Source organism: Mustelus asterias, unplaced genomic scaffold (assembly GCF_964213995.1).
Source record: "Mustelus asterias unplaced genomic scaffold, sMusAst1.hap1.1 HAP1_SCAFFOLD_799, whole genome shotgun sequence".
Taxonomy (NCBI): domain Eukaryota; kingdom Metazoa; phylum Chordata; class Chondrichthyes; order Carcharhiniformes; family Triakidae; genus Mustelus; species Mustelus asterias.
Genome location: NW_027590746.1, coordinates 22,501 through 43,517, shown reverse-complemented (window position 1 = coordinate 43,517; position 21,017 = coordinate 22,501). Strand labels below are relative to the sequence as shown.

At 46.5% G+C, this 21,017-nt stretch overlaps 1 protein-coding gene across 1 annotated transcript in view; it reads left to right on the top strand.

The window, feature by feature from the left end:
* Positions 1 to 21,017, top strand: part of LOC144487450 (uncharacterized) — a 142,169-nt gene that overhangs the window by 110,223 nt on the left and 10,929 nt on the right. The window contains exons 6-9 of the mRNA XM_078205528.1: positions 1,642 to 1,780; positions 6,666 to 6,742; positions 6,836 to 7,000; positions 9,562 to 9,648. Coding sequence (XP_078061654.1) covers positions 1,642 to 1,780; positions 6,666 to 6,742; positions 6,836 to 7,000; positions 9,562 to 9,648 — 468 coding nt within the window. The remainder of the gene's footprint in view (positions 1 to 1,641; positions 1,781 to 6,665; positions 6,743 to 6,835; positions 7,001 to 9,561; positions 9,649 to 21,017) is intronic.

Here is a 21,017-nt window from a genome sequence, read left to right as displayed (position 1 = left end):
CACTGTCTGTGTGGAGTTTGCACATTCTCCTCGTGTCTGCGTGGGTTTCCTCCGGGTGCTCCGGTTTCCTCCCACAGTCCAAAGATGTGCGGGTTAGGTTGATTGGCCAGGTTAAAAAAAATTGCCCCTTAGAATCCTAAGATGCGTAGGTTAGAGGGATTAGCGGGTAAAATATGTGGGGGTAGGGCCTGGGTGGGATTGTGGTCGGTGCAGACTCGATGGGCCGAATGGCCTCCTTCTGCACTGTAGGGTTTCTATGATTTCTATGATACAGTGCTATGGGCTGTCTCTGGTTGTGGGAGAGACCATCGTGCCCCAATGGTCAACCAGCACCTACCTCAGGTTAGGCAGTCACTGACTAGCAAGGCACAGTCTACCTGTTTCAATGGGCACTTAGAGCTTAGTCTCTGCTCAACAAATGGATGGAATTCCATTGCGCCAGGAAAAAAAAACAATTGAAAAAAAAAATGCCAACTCTTCGATAGGCAATGCAAACGTCAGGATCACAGGACTGATAGACAATTTGTAGCTTGCTAATCATTGCCCATAATGCAAACATGATGGACATGGAAATTGATAGGCTGAACATTGAGGTATCTTCCCTAGGAGAGACCCGGCTCAGCCAGAGTGGATCATGGAAAGGAAAACATGGGCGGAACGGTGGCACAATGGTTAGCACTGCTGCCTCACAGCTCCAGGGACCTGGGTTCGATTCCCGGCTTGGGTGAATGTCTGTTTGAAGCTTGCACATTCTCCCTGTGTCTGCTTGGGTTTCCTCCAGATGCTCCGGTTTCCTCCCACAGTCCAAATATGTCCGGGTTAGGTTGATTGGCCATGCTAAATTGTCCTGCAGTGTCTCTGGATGTGTAGGTTCAAGGGATTGGCGGGGTAAATGTGTGGAGTTGTGAGGATAGATTCTGGGTGGGATTGCAGTGGGTGCAGACTCGATGGGCCGAAAGGCCTCCTTCTGCTCTGCAGGGTTTCTATGATTCCTAGGATTACACCTTCATCTGGCAGGGGAAGGGTTCAGAGAGAATATGTGAGCAAGGTGTAGGCTCCAATACAAGGAACTCAATAATAGATTCTCCCACAAATAGTTCAGAACGTGTTCTTGACATTCACCCTTTAACTCAAACATGAGGTCCTCCTGCCTCAGATGTTATGATCAAGGAGAGAGAAATGAGAATAGGCAGAGACTACTTCAGTTTTGCTGCTTTGTACAATTAACACGTTCTTTCAGAACAAACCATGTCACAAGTAGAGAACATTGTCACCAGCTGGATCTGATCATCACCAGATGTAACTGAGCATCATCTTATTACACACAGTGACGACAGTGTTGACTCTGCTCCAGGTCACTCCCTGGAAACGTTTTCAACCTGGGTGTGAAATTCAGTGGCGATTTCCAGGCTGAAAGAATAAATATTTTAAAATACAAAGTCTGATGTTTCACTGAGCTGGGAATTGCAGTGAAAACTGGTTTCAAAAAGGAGCAAAGTTTCCAGCTGACATTTCAAGGATTTGATATCAGAGAAATGGCTGAAATGGAGGATTTTAAATGTCTCCATGGAGACGAGCCAGTGTGTAACATTTCTGAAATTTTTTGTTAACAATAAACATCTTGCTGTTATTTAGCTGCAGTCTCCAAATCCTTCGACCCGTGTGTAAAACACAGAGTTCTGAACCAGCCATGGAGGAGCACAAACTGTGTGGGGAATCTGTGTTCTGATTCGGTTCAATGTGATCAGAGTCTTGTTCTTGGATGGTACAGATTCAAAAGGTAAGATCCAGGGGAAATCTCTGTTAAACCCGTCAATGAAACAGCAAAGAGACTGGGATCATCATTCAGAGCAAAGGGAATACTGGGAAAGGGAAGATGCGCATTCTACAGAGTGAAGCATGGGGAATATTGGGAGAGAGACACTGAGGTGTGACACAGGAAAGAACAAGGTATTGGAGCTGTTTGCAGGCTCCAAATCGGACAAATCTCCAGCTCCAGATGAATTGTGTCCCAAGCTGCTGTGGAAGGCGAGGAAGTAGATTGCAGGGGCTCAGACGACAGATAATGTGGTTCTGCTGTTTCAGAAGGGTTGTAGACATAAGACATCATAAACGACAGACCAGTGAGTTTCACATCAGTGGTAGGTAATCCATTGGAGGAAATTCTGAAGGACAGCATCTATTTCCACTTGGAGAGGTTAGGTCAGCATGGCTTTATCGGAGGGAGGTCATGCCTAACAAATTTCATTGATTTTTTTTAGGAGGTGACCAGTTTTGTGGAGTCAGAGTCATAGAAGTTTACAGCATGGAAACAGGCCCTTTGGCCCAACTTAACCATGCTGCCCTTTTTATAGAAATCATAGAAATCATAGAAACCCTACAGTGCAGAAGGAGGCCATTCGGCCCATCGAGTCTGCACCGACCACAATCCCACCCAGGCCCTATCCCCACATATTTACTTGCTAATCCCTCTAACCTACGCATCTCAGGACTCTAAGGGGCAATTTTGAACCTGGCCAATCAACCTAACCCGCACATCTTTGGACTGTGGGAGGAAACCGGAGCACCCAGAGGAAACCCACGCAGACACGAGGAGAATGTGCAAACTCCACACAGACAGTGACCCGAGCCGGGAATCGAACCTGGGACCCTGGAGCTGTGAAGCAGCAGTGCTAACCACTGTGCTACCGTGCCGCCCAAATTTTTGTAACCCCTAAGCTAGTCCCACTTTCCCACGTTTGGCCCATATCCCTATAGACCCATCTTATACATGTAACTGTCTAAACGCTTTTTAAAAGACAAAATTGTACCCGCCTCTACTACTACCGCATCTGGCAGCTTGTTCTAGATACTGACCACCCTCTGTGTGAAAGAATTGCCCCTCTGGACACTTCTGTATCTCTACCCTCTCCCTTAAACCTATGCCCTCTAGTTTTAGACTCCCCTACCTTTGGGAAAAAATATTGACGTTCAAGCTGATCTATGCCCCTCATTATTTTATTGACTTCTATAAGATCACCCCTAAGCCTCCAACACTCCAGAGAATTACAGCACAGGAACAAGCCCTTCGGCCCTCCAAACCTGCACCAACCATGCTGAACTAAAACCCCCTACCCTTCTTATCCCTCCATTCCCATCCTATTCATGTATTTGTCAAGACGCCCCTTAAAAGTCACGACCATATCTGCTTCCACTACCTGCCCCGGCAGCGAGTTCCAGGCACGCACCACCCTCTGTGTTAAAAACATGCCTCATACATCTCCTTTAAACTTTGCCCCTCGCACCTTAAACCTATACTCCCCAAGTAAATGACTCTTCCACCCTGGGAAAAAGCTTCTGACTATCTACTCTATCCATGACCCTCATAACCTTGTAGACTTCTATCAGGTCGCCCCTCAACCTCTATCGTTCCAGTGAGTACAAACCAAGTTTCTCCAACCTCTCCTCATAGCTAATATGCTCCATACTAGGCAACATCCTGGTAACTCTTTTCTGTACACTGTACGCTCTCCATATAATTTAATATTATATTTTTCTAACAGAGTGACCAGAACTGTACACAGTATTCCAAGTGTGAAAGCCTTTGAAAAGGTCTCACATAGGAGTCTTATAAAGAAGGCAAATGAACATGGGATACAGAGTAACTTAATGAGGATTAAAAATTGGCTTAGTTGTTGTAGACAGAGGGTGATGACAGAAGGTTACTTTTGTGACTGGAAGCCAGCGTCTAGTCACGTACCACAGAGATCTGTGCTGGGTCTGATATTATTTGTCATTTATATTAATGGCACCAATGACTATGTTGAGGGGCTGGATGAGTAAGTTTTCAGATGACACAAAGATTGGTCGGGTGTTAATTATATATATGAATGTGTTGGGTCCAGGAAGATATAGATGGGATAGTCAAATGGGCAGATCAGGGGCAGATGGAATTTAACCCTGAAAAGTATGAGTTTGGAAGGAGTAATTTGACAAGGAAGTATTCAATGAATGGCATGACACTAAGAACTCTCTGAGGAAAAAAGGGACCTTGGCATGTTTGTACATAGATCACCGAAGGAAGAAGCACAATTAGTAGGGTGGTGAAAAAGTCATATGAAACACTTGCCTTTATTATTGGAGGCAGAGATTACAAAAGCAGGGAGGTTATGTTGGAGTTGTATCGGACTTTGGTGAGGCCACAGCTAGAGTCCTGTGTGCAGTTCTCGTCACCACATTATCCATCCACTAGGATGCTGCCTGGGATAGAACTGTTAAGTTATGAAGAGAGGTTGGAGAGGCTTGGGTTGTTCTCACTGGAGCAGAGAAGGCTGAGGGGCGAGCTGATCGAAGTGTACAAGATTCTGAGAGACATGAACAGAGTGAATAGGGAGAAGCTGTTCCCCTTAGTTGAAGGGTCAGTCACACGGGCCCAAGTTCAAGGTGAGAGGCAGGAAACTTAGGATGGATGTGAGGGAAAATGATTTTACCCAGAGGGTGGTGATGGTGTGGAATGTGCTGCCTTGGTGGGTGGTAGAGTCAGGTTGCCTCACATCCTTTCAAAAGTACCTGGATGAGCACTTGGTATGCCATAACATTCAAGGCTACGGGCCAAGAGGTGGTAACCAGAATTAGGTATGAAGGTCAGGGGATTCTCACGTATCAATGCAGACTTGACGGGCTGAAGGGCCTCTTCTGCACTGTTTCATTTTTCGATTCTGTGACTGAGAGGAAAGTGACTTGCTGGGATGGGTGGCAATATGTTTAAACATGTTAAAATTCAGGGTGCAGTACGAGGCCATTCGATCCATTGTATCCATACTGGTTGAAAAAGCAGAGTGCCACCTTCTAGCTCTGTGAGGTTCACACCACTCGGTGTGTGGAAATACTCCTCCTCAGCGCCCCCCACTCAATGTTCCCACAATTATTCTCAATCTTTGCTCCCTGGACATTGACCTCTCTGCAAATGAAAACCGATTCTTCCTAATCCACTCAATCCAGATACCTCCTGATGTTATATGTCAGAATGAAATCTCCCCTCCTGAATAAAATGTTCCAACATCTCATAGAATCCCACAGTGTGGAAGAAGGCCATTTGGCCCATCGAGTCTGCACCAACCACAGTCACACTAGGCCACATCCCCACAACCCCATGCACTTATATTGGCTATTGCCCCTGGAGGAAACTGGAGCACCCGGAGGAAACCCACGCAGACATGGGGAGAATGTGCAAACTCCACACAGACAGTGACCCAAGCCGGGAATCGAACCCGGGTCCCTGGCACTGTGAGGCAGCAGTGCTAACCACTGTGCCACCGTGCCGGCCATCCTCATCAATTGTCTCTACCAGACTCTTTTGGTGATGTGGTGACCAGAACTGTACACTGTACTCTATTTGTGCTCTAACAATTGTTTTATACAATTAGAGAAACACCTCCTTCCTCTTCTAATCGTGTCCTTGATCAATAAAGAAAAATCTCTACAGCATCATCTTGAGCACCTTATTTTCCTGTCGCGCTATCATCAGCAATCAATAGACATATACTCCAAGATCCCTCTGCTCCACCACTCACCTCAATATCCACCATTCATTGTGTGTTCTCCATCCAGTGTTTGTCCTCCCAAAACCCATTCCCTCACACTTCTCCACATTGAGTTCTATTGCTCACACATCTACCCACCTGACCAATCCATCGATATCTTCCTGCTGTTTACAGCTTTCTTCCTCACTATCAAGCGCATGAACGATTTTCATCTCTGCTGCAGACATCTTATTCATGTCCCCAACTTTTAATTCCATTTCATTGACACTACCACAAGAACACAAGGAACTCAGTACAGATCCCTCTGGAATTCCACTGGGAATAACCTTCCAATCTCAATAACCACACTACCCACAACCCTTTGCTTCTGACATTGAGACAATTGGCATCCAACTCTCCTTCCAATTTCCTGACGAGTGAGTCTTGTTTGACCTTGTCAAAGCTCTTGCTAAAACCCTTGTGGACTATATCATATATGTTACACTCATCAACTCTCCATGTTACTTTGCCAATCAATGTAATCAAGTTATTGAGACTTGACTTATTTGAACAAATCCATTCTGACTCAAATTTATTTAAACCTTCCCAAATGATGATTTCTATTATTTCACAGAATTATTTCCCATTATTTTCCCACCACAGACATGAGGCTGAATGCTCTGTAATTACTCCGGCTGTCTCTTAATCAATGTCATTACTTTTCCAGCTCCACATCTATAGGCACAGTTGATGGGTGAAGATGCTTTGTGTCTTTGTTACATCTTCCCTTGCTTTCCTCAGCAGCCTCCGGTATGAATTGTCTCTGCCTGGGGACATATCCACTTTCAAGGATGGTAAACATCTTCATATTTCCTCCCTCACTGAGCTAATCTCATTTAATATTTCACACACCTCTTCCTTAAAATAATGAAATAACAAAAATAAAATGCTGGAAATATACAGCAGGTCAGCCAGCATCTCTGGAAATAAACAGAGTTAATGTTTGGTGTTGTGATAACTCCTCTGCTCTGAAGATGGTTCGTCACAAAGGGTAACGTTATTCTGTTTCTCGCCGCAGAGGCTGCCTGACCAGCTGAGTATTTGCAGCCTCTTTTTATTTGGATTGCATCAGTACAGCGATGAACTGTGTGATTGTCCTTTCAGTCCTGGTAGTTCGACCATTCCTGAGACTGTTGTTCCAGTAAGACGTTGCTCCACACACGCCACAGGCTGGTTAAAAGGTAATTTCAGACTCTGTTACATCAGATTGACATTGACTGTCCAACACAATTCACACTGGAGACACTTTTCAATCTTTCTATTCCTCATTTCAGGATCTCATCCCAGTCTGCGTGAAGGGATAGTAAAGAGGACAGTTTGTTTTCACTGGAGTGGAAACACCTGTCGCTGGCACCAAGAAATAAAGATCAAACGCTGCTACAATTTCTTTGTTTATGAGTTGAAGAAGTCACCTGCCTGTTCCCTCGCTTACTGCACAGGTACATTGGTGTTTGGAAATGATGTAAAGAGAAAACTCTGGGATGTCCCAGCTCAGCAGCTCAACTGACAAAGTTACACGAGAGCCTCTGCTTTGTAAGGGACTGACACTCAAAGTATAATTTTTAGCAAAGGGAAATGATTCAGACACTCTGATAGCCCGTTTGTCGCCCTTCACTCACTCACTAACCTTCCTGCACAAGGAGGGAAATTAAAATAATTAATTCTCAAGGAGTTGTGGAATAGACATTTTGATAATGAAGATGTGATTGGGCATAGTCAACATGGATTAATCAATGGTGAATCACGTTTGACAAACATGTTGGAGGTTTGTGAGGATATTCCTAACATAATTGAGAAAAGTGGATGCAGTGTTCCTGGAGTTTCAGAAGGCTTTTGATCAGGTCAGCAATGGAAAGTTGGTCAACACAAATAAAGCATTGGGATAGGAGGTAATATACTGGCATCGATTAAAGATTGGTTAACAGGCAGAAAGCAGAGTGACAATAAACAGCTCATTCTGGCGTTAGCAGCCTCTGACCAGAGGGAACCACAAGGGTCAGAGCTTGGGCCCCAGCTGTTCACAATTTTGATCAATAATTTGGATGTGGGGACTAAATATGTTCTTCCAAAAGGGCTTAGTGAGTGGACAAGTAGATGTCAGATAGAATATAACGTAGAAAATATAAGGTTATGCTTACAATTTGCGAGGAGGAACAAGTGTGTGGAGTATTTCTGAAATGGTGCGAGATTAGGAATCCCTCGTCAAAGCACTGCTGCTTCACAGCTCCAGGGACCTGGGTTCGATTCCCGGCTTGGGTCAGTGTCTGTGTGGAGTTTGCACATTCTCCTCGTGTCTGCGTGGGTTTCCTCCGGGTGCTCCGGTTTCCTCCCACGGTCCAAAGATGTGCGGGTTAGGTTGATTGGCGATGCTAAAATTGCCCCTTCGTGTCCTGAGATGTGTAGGTTAGAGGGATTAGTGGGTAAAAATATATGGGGGTCGGGCCTGGTTGGGATTGTGGTCGGTGCAGACTCGTTGGGCCGAATGGCCTCTTTCTGTACTGTTGGGTTTCTATGATTCTATGATTCTTTCCAATAAATCACTAAAAGCTAGAATGCAGGAGCAATGAACAATTATGAAGCTAATGGTTTATTAGCTTCTATTGCCAGAGGGATTGAGTTCAGGAGTAGCAAAGTAGCAACGTTAGGGTCCCCAAGGTATGTTATGAACCCAGATTCAACCCCAACAATTCTTCTATTTTGACCTAAGTGTGAGGATAGGATTCTTCACTTTGGGACTCGAACCAGGGGACAGAATTTCAAAATATGGGTACGCCACTTAGGAGCAAGGGGAAGATTTTTTTTTAATTCATAAAATCCGAGGGTTGTGAATCCTCGGAATTCTCCATTGCAGAGGGCTGTGGAATCTCAGTCATCATGGATGCTAAAGGGACATTTGAATAGCAACGTAAATGAAGGAACTGAAGGTATGGTTGCTAAATTTGCTGTCACCACAAAGATAGGTAGGAAAGTAAATTGTGAAGAGGATATAAAAGGAGATTGATATGTGTGGACAGAAATCTGAAAAATGCAGTATAATGTGGGCATATATGAAAATTCAGGCAGTGCAGGGAGACACTGGCTTTCGAGCCAGAAACAATGGAGTGAAGGAGCTCATACCCCTTTTGTACCGCAACAACTTCTGTCAGGCAACTGCAAATAAAACTCCCACTGAAAATAACAGAACAGCAAACAAGGGAGTGGGGGAGGGAGTGTGGGGATTTAGGGGAGGGGACTCGGTCAGGAAGGGGTGGCAGAGGTGGGGGAGGGTTGGTCATGCAAGGGGTGCAGGGTTTGGTTATGGAAGTGGGGGGGTTGTTGGATCGGTCACGGGGGCTGGAGTGTTTGCTCATGGGGGGGTGGGGGTTGTGTGCAGTCAGACTGTTAAGTCAGTTTTTTTTGGTGGGGGGGGGGGGGGGGGGGGGGCGGGGGGGCGGTGCATGAGGGCACTAGCCAGTTCATGTAGAGGATTGGCCAGGGTATGCGGGGAGTGGGTGTAGCAGTCTGGTCGGACACGGGGTCAGGGTGTTGGTTCACATCGGCAATGGTTATGGGGGGGGGGGATTGGCAGGGGTGGGGTTTGGGTTTCTTACTGACAGCTGATTTGTGCAAGAGTCAGTTAGGGGGTCAGGAGTGTGTGTACTATCCTGTATAAAGGGTCCCGTGTTGGGGGTCCTGTTTGGGGGTGTGGGCTGCCTCGCATGGGCTATCCAGTGTGGAGTGTGGGATGACCCATGTGGGTCCAGTCTGGTTCGAAGTCACATTCGGACGATTGCAGAGACAGTTTTGCCTCTACAATATCATTGGCTGAGCTCTCACAATGGTTTGAATCTGAGTTTGGCGATTGGTGAGAACAATGTCAAGTATTCACCATGGTGACAGCGTCTGTGTGGATGGGCAGAGTTCATGTTTGACTTACAGACTCCTGTTCCTCACTGTATTTTGTGTTCGTGTTGGATGTTGCTCTCACACATTCTCTCACCTTTCTGTTCCTCATTCACAGAAGCTGGTCCAGTTCCAACCCAACCGCCCACACCACAGACCAGCCCGCCTTATGATTCGCCTCATTGGAACGTTACAGCAGCATCAGGTATTAGCATTTTGAAAATCAAACTGAGAGAAGGGTTGCTATGGACAGAGTGGGCGAGGGGAGTGAGATGGATTGTGTGAGGGGAGTGGGATTCTGTTCCAATCATTTTGCTATCAGTGCATGTTTATTTTGTCATTGGTGTTTGTGGTCACCCAGAAAGTGTGACTGGTCAGAATCAATAGAAAAGCTTCAGATGATTGAAATGTAGAGAGATTGGTGAACTGGGAGGTACAGAGGGACCTGGCTGTCCTGCTCCATAAATCACCACATCACGATAATGGTCTCATCAGTGGTTAGGACAGAAGTGAAATGTTGGTCTTGTCAGGGCAATGGAATGTAATGTGAGCACGTTTTACTGCAGCTGTACAGGGTCTTGGTGGGACCACATCATAAAATCTGGGCACAGTTTTGGTCTCCCTATTTGAATAAAGATACAGGCCGGGACTCTCGGGCCCACTGTGCTGCAAACCGGGACACAGCAGCTGGGGGCCTTTAGCGAGCGCCGGTCGCGAGTCTCTCAAGTGTTTTTTTGTCAGCACAATCAGCTCCGTGCCGAAAGTCAGGACTTCTGACGAAGGGTCCGAGCTGGAACTCTGGTGAAGGGTCATCCAGACTCGAATCGTTAGCTCTATTCTCTCTCCACAGATGCCTGTCAGACCTGCTGAGATTTTCCAGCCTTTTCTGTTTTGTTTTGAAAGATTGGATAGGCTGGGTTTGTTGTCTTTTGAAGAGGTGAGCATTGATTGGTTGATCTAGATAGTGTGGATGGGAAGGGACAATTTACCTTTGCAGAGTGTTTAGTAACTGTGGGAAGGGGCGGGGGTACAGATTGAGAGTTATTGGCTAAAAATTTAAAGGGGAAATGAAAAGAAAATATTTTCAGCCAAAGGGTGGTCAGGGTTTGGAAATCACTGACTGAAAGGGAGTAGGAGGCTGTGCGATCATTCAGATCCCTATGTTCCTGTAGGGGAGACTGCAAGGGCGGCCATGAGAGTGAGAATGCATCATGGACCTTCACATTCACACCACAGCTCCAATCACAGGCTGTTCCTCTGCCACATTTGCTGTGATTGGTGGAGCAGCAACTTGCAGATTTTTAAATTGGACATTATTGGGGTTTGAACATTGGCTGCATGTGTGACATGATGGGGAAGAAAGTGGTCTCCGCACTTGGATCAGATTGCACAAGGTTCTAATTCACTCACTGGATAATTGACCAACTATTTCTTTAAAGATTTTGCCACTCTTGCTTTTTCATTTCTCTTTCATATGCTCACCCACACAGACATTCTCCATATCCTGCTGTATCTCTCTCCCTCACTCACACATTCTCTATATCCTGCTGTATCTCTCTCTCTCACTCACACATTCTCTATATCCTGCTGTATCTCTCTCTCTCTCTCACTCACACATTCTCTATATCCTGCTGTATCTCTCTCTCTCACACACATTCTCTATATCCTGCTGTATCTCTCTCTCTCACTCACACATTCTCTATATCCTGCTGTATCTCTCTCTCTCACACACATTCTCTATATCCTGCTGTATCTCTCTCACTCACACATTCTCTATATCCTGCTGTATTTCTCTCTCTCTCTCTCACTCACACATTCTCTATATCCTGCTGTATCTCTCTCTCACTCACACATTCTCTATATCCTGCTGTATCTCTCTCTCACTCACATATTCTCTATATCCTGCTGTATCTCTCTCTCACTCACACATTCTCTATATCCTGCTGTATCTCTCTCTCTCACTCACACATTCTCTATATCCTGCTGTCTCTCTCTCTCACTCACACATTCTCTATATCCTGCTGTCTCTCTCTCTCACTCACACATTCTCTATATCCTGCTGTATCTCTCTCTCTCACTCACACATTCTCTATATCCTGCTGTATCTCTCTCTCTCACACACATTCTCTATATCCTGCTGTATCTCTCTCTCTCACTCACACATTCTCTATATCCTGCTGTATTTCTCTCTCTCTCTCACTCACACATTCTCTATATCCTGCTGTATCTCTCTCTCTCACTCACACATTCTCTATATCCTGCTGTATCTCTCTCTCTCACTCACACATTCTCTATATCCTGTATATATTCTGTATATCAGAACTCCCACTCATCTGATGAAGGAGCAGCGCTCAGAAAGCTTGTGGCTTGTGCTACCAAATAAAACTGTTGGACTTTAGCCTGGTGTTGTGAGACTTCTTACTGTGCTTACCCCAGTCCACTGGAGCAAGCTGAGAGGGGTGATTGAAGGCAGCAGTGTTGGTAAGAGATTAATTGGATTAATTGAATTGTTTATTTATTTAATTAGTCAGCTAGTGTGTGTATTTTTTTGGCCTTTACTTTAACAGCAGTTTTTCAAGTTTAAAGTGAAAACTAGAAGTGGGCAGCAAAGGAGTCTGGGAAGGGTTTCTTTAAGCGCGTGAAGTATTAAAGGTAGGCTGCAGTATACAGCGGGCAGCGTCGGGAGCGGGCAGCGTAGTGTGTGGGAAGCAGAGTGTGAGCTATAAGACTTTGGCTCACAGGGCTTGAGTGTGTGGGAAGCAGAGTGTGAGCTATAAGACTTTGGCTCACAGGGCTTGAGTGTGTGGGAAGCAGAGTGTGAGCTATAAGACTTTGGCTCACAGGGCTTAGGCTGAAAGGGCGAGTAGGGGTGAGTTTGAATTCATTTTTGCACTTTCTACCTGGTACTGGCAAGGTATCTAGAGGGGATGGGTGTGCAGGCAGTGCAATGTTCCTCTTGCACTATGTTTGAGGTGAGGGACGACGACAGTGTCCCTACTGATTACACCTGTGGGAAGTGCACCCATCTGCAGCTCCTCCAAAACCGTGTTAGGGAACTGGAGCTGGAGTTGGATGAACTTAGGATCATCAGGGACGCAGAGATGGCCATAGACACAAGCTTTAGGAATACAGTTACTCCGAGGATTGAAAACAGATGGGTGACGGTGAGAGGGGCTGGGAGGAAGCAGTCCGTGCAGGGATCCCCGGTGGTCATTCCCCTTAGCAACAAGTATTCCGCTTTGGATACGGTTGAGGGGGATGACATACCAGTGGGGAGCCGCAGTGAGAGGATCTCCAGCACTGTGTCCGTCTCTGTGGCTCGGGAGGGAAAGGGGGAGAGCGGGAGGGCGATAGTTATTGGGGACTCGTTAGTTAGAGGGATAGATAGGAGGTTCTGTGGCAGCAAAAGAGACTCACGGATGGTATGTTGCCTACCGGATGCCAAGGTCCGTGATGTCTCAGACCGTGTTTTCCAGATTCTGAAGGGGGAGGGGAAACAGTCACAAGTCGTGGTGCACATTGGTACCAATGACATAGGTAAGAGAAGGGACGGGGATTTAAAGCAGGAATTTCTGGAGCTGGGCTGGAAGCTGAGAGCCAAGACAAAACATGTGGTCATCTCTGGTACATTGCCGGTACCACGTGATAGCGAGTTGAGGAACAGGGAGAGAGTGCAGTTAAATATGTGGTTGCAGGGATGGTGTAGGAGGGAGGGTTTCAGATACGTGGATAATTGGAACACGTTCTGGGGAAGGTGGGACCTGTACAAACAGGACGGGGTGCACCTGAACCAGAGGGGCACCAATATCCTCGGAGGGAAATTTGTTACGGCTCTTCAGGGGGGTTTAAACTAATTTGTCAGGGGAGTGGGAAAGGGAGTTGTAGTCCAGAAGTCAGAGAGGGTGGTGAGGTATTGGGGAAGGTATCAGGGTCAAGGGTGGGTACTGGTAGACAGGAAGGTGGGTTGAAGTGTGTCTACTTCAATGCAAGGAGCATCCGGAACAAGGTAGATGAACTTGGGGCGTGGATTGGTACTTGGGACTACGATGTTGTGGCCATTACGGAGACGTGGGTAGAACAAGGACAGGAATGGTTGTTGGACGTTCCGGGGTATAGATGTTTCACTAAGTGTAGGGAAGCTGGTAAAAGAGGTGGAGGAGTGGCATTGTTAATCAAGGATAGTTTAACGGCTGCGGAAAGGCACTTCGTGGGGGATCTGCACACTGAGGTAATATGGGCTGAAGTTAGAAATAGGAAAGGAGCGGTCACGTTGCTAGGAGTTTACTATAGGCCCCCAAATAGTAATAGAGATGTGGAGGAAGAAATTGCTAAGCAGATTATGGATATGTGTGGGGGTCACAGGGTAGTTGTCATGGGGGACTTTAACTTTCCAAATATTGATTGGAACCTTTGTAGGTCAAATAGTTTGGATGGGGCAGTTTTTGTGCAGTGTGTGCGGGAGGGTTTCCTGACACAATATGTGGATGGGCCGACTAGAGGTGAGGCCACATTGGATTTGGTACTGGGAAATGAACCGGGCCAAGTGTTAGATTTGGTTGTGGGAGAGCAATTTGGAGATAGTGACCACAATTCGGTGTCTTTTGTTATTGCAATGGAGAGGGATAGGGCCGTACGGCAGGGCAAGGTTTACAATTGGGGGAGGGGTAATTATGATGCGATTAGGCAAGAATTAGGGGGCATAAGTTGGGAACAGAAACTGTCAGAGAAAGGAACTAATGAAAAGTGGAACTTTTTCAAGGAACAAATACTGGATGTCCTTGATAGGTATGTTCCTGTCAGGCAGGGAGGAAATGGCCGAGTGAGGGAACCATGGTTCACAAAAGAGGTGGAATGTCTTGTGAAAAGGAAGAGGGAAGCTTATGTAGGGATGAGGAAACAAGGTTCAGATGGCTCGATTGAGGGTTACAAGTTAGCAAGGAATGAGCTGAAAAAGGGGCTTAGGAGAGCTAGGAGGGGACATGAGAAGTCCTTGGCGGGTCGGATCAAGGAAAACCCCAAGGCTTTTTAATCTTATGTGAGGAATAAAAGAATGACCAGGGTGAGGTTAGGGCCGGTCAAGGACAGTAGTGGGAACTTGTGTATGGAGTCAGTAGAGATAGGCGAGGTGATGAATGAATACTTTTCTTCAGTGTTCACCAAGGAGAGGGGCCATGTTTTTGAGGAAGAGAAGGTGTTACAGGCTAATAGGCTGGAGGAAATAGATGTTCGGAGGGAGGATGTCTTGGCAGTTTTGAATAAACTGAAGGTCGATAAGTCCCCTGGGCCTGATGAAATGTATCCTAGGATTCTGTGGGAGGCAAGGGATGAGATTGCAGAGCCTTTGGCGCTGATCTTTGGGTCCTCGCTGTCCACGGGGATGGTGCCAGACGACTGGAGAATGGCGAATGTTGTTCCTCTGTTTAAGAAAGGGAATAGAAATGACCCTGGTAATTATAGACCGGTTAGTCTTACTTCGGTGGTTGGTAAATTGATGGAAAGGGTCCTTAGGGACGGGATTTACGACCATTTAGAAAGATGCGGATTAATCCGAGATAGTCAGCACGGATTCGTGAAGGGCAAGTCGTGCCTCACAAATTTGATAGAATTTTTTGAGGAGGTAACTAAGTGTGTTGATGAAGGTAGGGCAGTTGATGTCATATACATGGATTTTAGTAAGGCGTTTGATAAGGTCCCCCATGGTCGGCTTATGATGAAAGTGAGGAGGTGTGGGATAGAGGGAAAGTTGGCCGATTGGATAGGTAACTGGCTGTCTGACCGAAGACAGAGGGTGGTGGTCGATGGAAAATTTTCGGATTGGAGGCAGGTTGCTAGCGGTGTGCCGCAGGGATCAGTGCTTGGTCCTCTGCTCTTTGTGATTTTTATTAATGACTTAGAGGAGGGGGCTGAAGGGTGGATCAGTAAATTTGCTGATGACACCAAGATTGGTGGAGTAGTGGATGAGGTGGAGGGCTGTTGTAGGCTGCAAAGAGACATAGATAGGATGCAAAGCTGGGCTGAAAAATGGCAAATGGAGTTTAACCCTGATAAATGTGAGGTGATTCATTTTGGTAGGACAAATTTAAATGTGGATTACAGGGTCAAAGGTAGGGTTCTGAAGACTGTGGAGGAACAGAGAGATCTTGGGGTCCATATCCACAGATCTCTAAAGGTTGCCAGTCAAGTGGATAGAGCTGTGAAGAAGGCCTATAGTGTGTTAGCTTTTATTAACAGGGGGTTGGAGTTTAAGAGCCGTGGGGTTATGCTGCAACTGTACAGGACCTTGGTGAGACCACATTTGGAATATTGTGTGCAGTTCTGGTCACCTCACTATAAGAAGGATGTGGAAGCGCTGGAAAGAGTGCAGAGGAGATTTACCAGGATGCTGCCTGGTTTGGAGGGTAGGTCATATGAGGAAAGGTTGAGGGAGCTAGGGCTGTTCTCTCTGGAGCGGAGGAGGCTGAGGGGAGACTTAATAGAGGTGTATAAAATGATGAAGGGGATAGATAGAGTGAACGTTCAAAGACTATTTCCTCGGGTGGATGGAGCTATTACAAGGGGGCATAACTATAGGGTTCGTGGTGGGAGATACAGGACGGATATCAGAGGTAGGTTCTTTACGCAGAGAGTTGCTGGGGTGTGGAATGGACTGCCTGCAGTGATAGTGGAGTCAGACACTTTAGAAACATTTAAGCGGTTATTGGATAGGCACATGGAGCACACCAGGATGATAGGGAGTGGGATAGCTTGATCTTGGTTTCAGATAAAGCTCGGCACAACATCGTGGGCCGAAGGGCCTGTTCTGTGCTGTACTGTTCTATGTTCTATGTTCTATGTTCTATCTCCACATTATCTCTCTCTCATACTCACAGACATTCTCTATATCCTGCTGTATCTCTCACTCATACTCACACAGTCTCTATATTTTGCTGTATCTCTCTCACTCGCCCACATCGGATGACACGTTGGCACAGTGGTTAGCACTGCTGTCTCACAGTGCCAGGGATTCAGGTTTAATTCCGGCCTCGGTTACTGTCTGTGTGGAGTCTGCACATTCTCCCCGTGTCGACATGGGTTTGCTCTATGTGCTCCGATTTCCTCCCACAGTCCAAAGATGTGCGGGTTAGGTGGATTGGCCATACGGTTTCTCTCTCTCTTACACTCTATCTCTATATCTTGCTGTATATCTCTCTCTCTCACACACACACATTCTCTATATCTCGTTATACCTCTCTCTCTCAAACAGACATATTCCCTCGAGCTTGTTGTTGTATCTCTCTCTCTCTCACACACGCACTCTCTATCTTGCTGTATCTCTCTCTCACACTCACATTTCCTATATCTTGCTGTATCTGTCTCTCACATCGGACACATTCCCTCTAGCCTGTTATATCAAATATGCAAACATTCTTTACCTTTCCGTATCTTATAGAGGCCTATAAAATAATGAGGGGCATAGATCAGCTCGATCGTCAACATCTTTTCCCAAACGAAAAAGGACAAAGTTTAAAACGAGAGGGCATAGGTTTAAGGTGAGAGGGGAGAGATACAAAAGTGTCCAGAGGGGCAATTTTTTCACACAGAGGGTGGTGAGTGTCTGGGACGAGCTGCCAGAGGTAGTAGTGGAGGCGGGTACAATTGTGTCTTTTAAAAAGCATTTAGACAGTTACATGGGTAAGATGGGTATAGAGGGATATGGACCAAGCACGGGCAATTGGGACAAGCTTAGTGGTTTTTAAAAAAAGGCAGGAATGAACAAGTTGGGCCGAAGGGCCTGTTTCCATGCTGTAAACCTCTCTATGACTCTATGACTCTCCCTCACACACATACACGTTCTCTATATCTCGCTGTATCTCTTTCGCAGTAAGAGTTTTAACAACACCACATTAAAGTCCAACAGGTTTACTTGGTAGCAAATGCCATTATCTTTCGGAGCGCTGCTCCTTCCTCAGATGGAGTGGATATCTGGTGTCACTAAAACTCTTACTGTGTTCACCCCAGTCCAACAGCAGCATCTCCACATCATGACTACCATCTCTTTCACACACAGACATTTGCTATGTCTTGCTGTATCTTTCTTTCACACTCACACATTCTTTGTATTTTGCCGTTTCTCTCCCTTACACACAGTCATTCTCTATCTTCCTGTATCTCAGTGTCACAGCTGTTTGCACTATTTCCTCACAGCACCAGGGACATGGGTTCGATTCCTGGCTTGGGTCACTGTCTGCACGTTCTCCCTGTGTCTGCATGGGTTTCCTCCGGGTGCACCGGGTTCCTCCCACAGTCTGAAAGATGTGCAGGTTAGATGCATTGGCTGTGCTAAATTCTCTCTGTGTATCTGAACAGGTGCCAGAGATTGAGATTTTCACAGTAATTTCATTGCCGTAAATTAATGTAAGCCTACTTGTAACAATAATAATTAAACTTAAAATAACCTTAAACTCTCACATTCTCAATATCTTGCAAACACTAGCCTTAAATTTGATTGAATGTTTTGAGTATCATAGATTCATAGAAATCCTACAGTACAGAAAGAGGCCCCTCGGCCCATCGAGTCTGCACCGACCACAATCCCACCCAGGCCCTACCCCCATATCTCTACATATTTTACCCACTAATCCCTCTAACCTGTGCATCTCAGGACACGAAGGGGCAATTTCAGCATGGCCAATCAAACCTAACCCGCACATCTTTGGACTGTGGGAGGAAACCGGTGCACCCGGAGGAAACCCACGCAGACACGAGGAGAATGTGCAAACTCCACACAGACAGTGACCCGAGCCGGGAATCGAACCCAGGTCCCTGGTGCTGTGAAGCAGCAGTGCTAACCACTGTGCTACCATGTGTCGTTGACTGACGTGTTAGTTGACTAGGTGTGTAGACGAGGGGTCAATGTAGTTTATATGGATTTCAGCAAAGCCTTTGACAAAGTCCCACATGGGACACTTGTAAAGAAGGTAAATTCATATGAGATAGAGGGTTATTTGATCAAGTGGATTCAAAATACACTCAGTTGCAGGAGACAGAGGGTGATAACAGAATGCTGCTTTTGTGACTAGAATCCAGTGTGCAGCAACGTACCACAGGGATCTGTGTTGGGTCCCCTATTATTCATTATTTATATAAATGACATTGACTATGTGGGGAGTAGGGTTAGTAAGTTTGCGGATGACACAAAGATTGGACAGGTGCTTAACAGTGAGGCAGAGCGTCTTGGGCTACAGGAAGACATAGACAAAATGGGCAGATAAGTGGCAGATGGGATTTAACCCTGAAAAATGTGAGGTGATACACTTTGGAAGGAGTAATTTGACAAGAAAGTATTCAATGAATGGTAGGACACTCGGAAGTTCTGTGGAACAAAGGGACCTTGGTGTATTTGTCCACAGATCTCTGAAAGCGGAAGGGCAGGTTAGTAGGGTGGTGAAAAAGTCATATGGGATACCTGCCTTTATCAATCGAGGCATAGATTACAAAAGCAGAGAACTTATGTTGCAACTTTGGTGAGTACACAGCTAGAGCACTGTGTGCAGTTCTGCTCACCACATTATCGGAAGGATGTGATTGCATTGGAGGTGGTGCAGAGAAGATTCACCAGGATGCTGCCTGATGTGGAACATTTAAGTTATGAAGAGTGGTTGTGTCGGCTTGGGTTATTTTCGTTGGAGCAGACAAGGCTGAGGGGAGACCTGATCGAGGTATACAAGCTTATGAGAGACATGGACAGAGTGGATAAGGAGCAGTTGTTCCCCTTAGTTGAAGGGTCAGCCACAAGGGGACATAGGTTGAAAGTGAGGGGCAGGGGGTTTAGGGGGAATGTGAGGAAAATCTTTTATACCCAGAGGCTGTCAATGGTTTGGAATGTGCTGCCTGGGAGGGTGGTGGAGGCGGGATGCCTCACATCCTTTAAAAAATACCTGGATGAGCACTTGGCATGTCATAACATTCAGGGCGATGGACCAAGTGCTGGCAAATGGGATTAGGTCGGAGTTCAGGTGTTTCTAATGTGTCAGTGCGGACTCGTTGGCCTGAAGGGTTTCTTCTGCACTCTATGATTCTATGAAATGGAAACACACTGGAGGCAGTATTACCGTGTATTTGGCCGCGATGCTTTAGTAAAGTCAGGCGGAAAGCACTGAGCACAATTGGCACCATTTGTTTGCAACCGGCGCCATTTTACAAGTGCTGCATTTCCAGCGCGGTCAGCCTCACACCACAGATGGGCAAGAGGTAAGTTAACATATAGAAATGTATTATAATGATGTTTTACATCGGCTTAGTGAGTCTGACACTCAATCATCTGGGCCCACCTCTCTTTATGATCTCTCTCCAGCGAGAAATAGACATGCTCTGCATGAATGGGAAAGAGTCAATTTGCCATCGCCAGTGGAACCAGAGGCCATTGAGGCCACCCCCCCCCCCCCCAACCTGGGAGGCCGAGGGGAAGGGGGGATGCCCCTTGGGCAGTGCCAGACTGGCAATGCCACCTGGGCAATGCCCACCGGACAGTTTTGGCGGGGAGCAATGGGGGTGGGCTAAATAGTGGATGGGGCGGGACTAATGGGGGACAGGGCCCGCTGCCACTCTGCAGCGATCAATGGGGGGAGGGCGGCAGGTCTGCGATCGGTGGGGGGAGGGCAACGGGCCTGTGACCAATGGGGGAAGGGGTGGTCTGCGAACAGTCAAGGCAGCAGGAAGTGTCAGTGGGGGCTATATCTCAGGCCGCAGACCCTTGCGATTGCACGGTTGGGGGGAACTGCTTCAGGCAGCCTGTACTAGCAGGGGCCTGACAGCTCTCTATTTTCTGTCAGACCCCTGCTGCTGCTGACGCGCATGTGCAGCATCAGAGGCCTGCCCGTGCGCACTTCCTCCCTCTGCAGGGTTTTCGGGTGTGTTAAGCCCCGCCCATAGGCTTCTGCAGCGAGCAACAGGCGTGCTGATATTTTTACAGGCAGAGTGCGTATGGGGGGCCTGAAAACTCGCCCAGAAAATGGATCTGAAACACTCCAAGTTTCAATTCCGCCCAGCATTCAGAAAAAAAATAGTAAAATAGCGGCCACTTTCTCTAAACCTTGCTGTAAATCTCTCTGTCTCACACATACACGCGCACACACACACACACACACATTTTTTCTATCTTGCTGTTTCTCTCTCACTCTCAAACACATTCTATATATTTTATGGTCTTTCTCTCTCCCTTTTTCTCTCTCACACACACATTCTCTATATCTTGCTGTATTTAGGGAGCCGGTAGCCTAGAGGTATTATCACTAAAATTAAAGTAAAGTTTATTTATTAGCCATAAGTAGGCTTATATTCACAGTGCAATGAAGTTACTGTGAAAATCCCCTAGTTGCCACACTCTGACACCTGTTCAGGTACATGGAGGGAGAATTTAGCATGGCCAATTTATCTAACCTGCACATCTTTGGACTGTGGAGGAAATCGGAGTACTCGGAGGAAACCCATGCAGACATGGGGAGAACATGCAAACTCCACACAGACAGTGATCCAAGCTGGGAATTGAACCCGGGTCCCTGGCACTGTGGGGCAGCAGTGCTAACACTGTGCCAC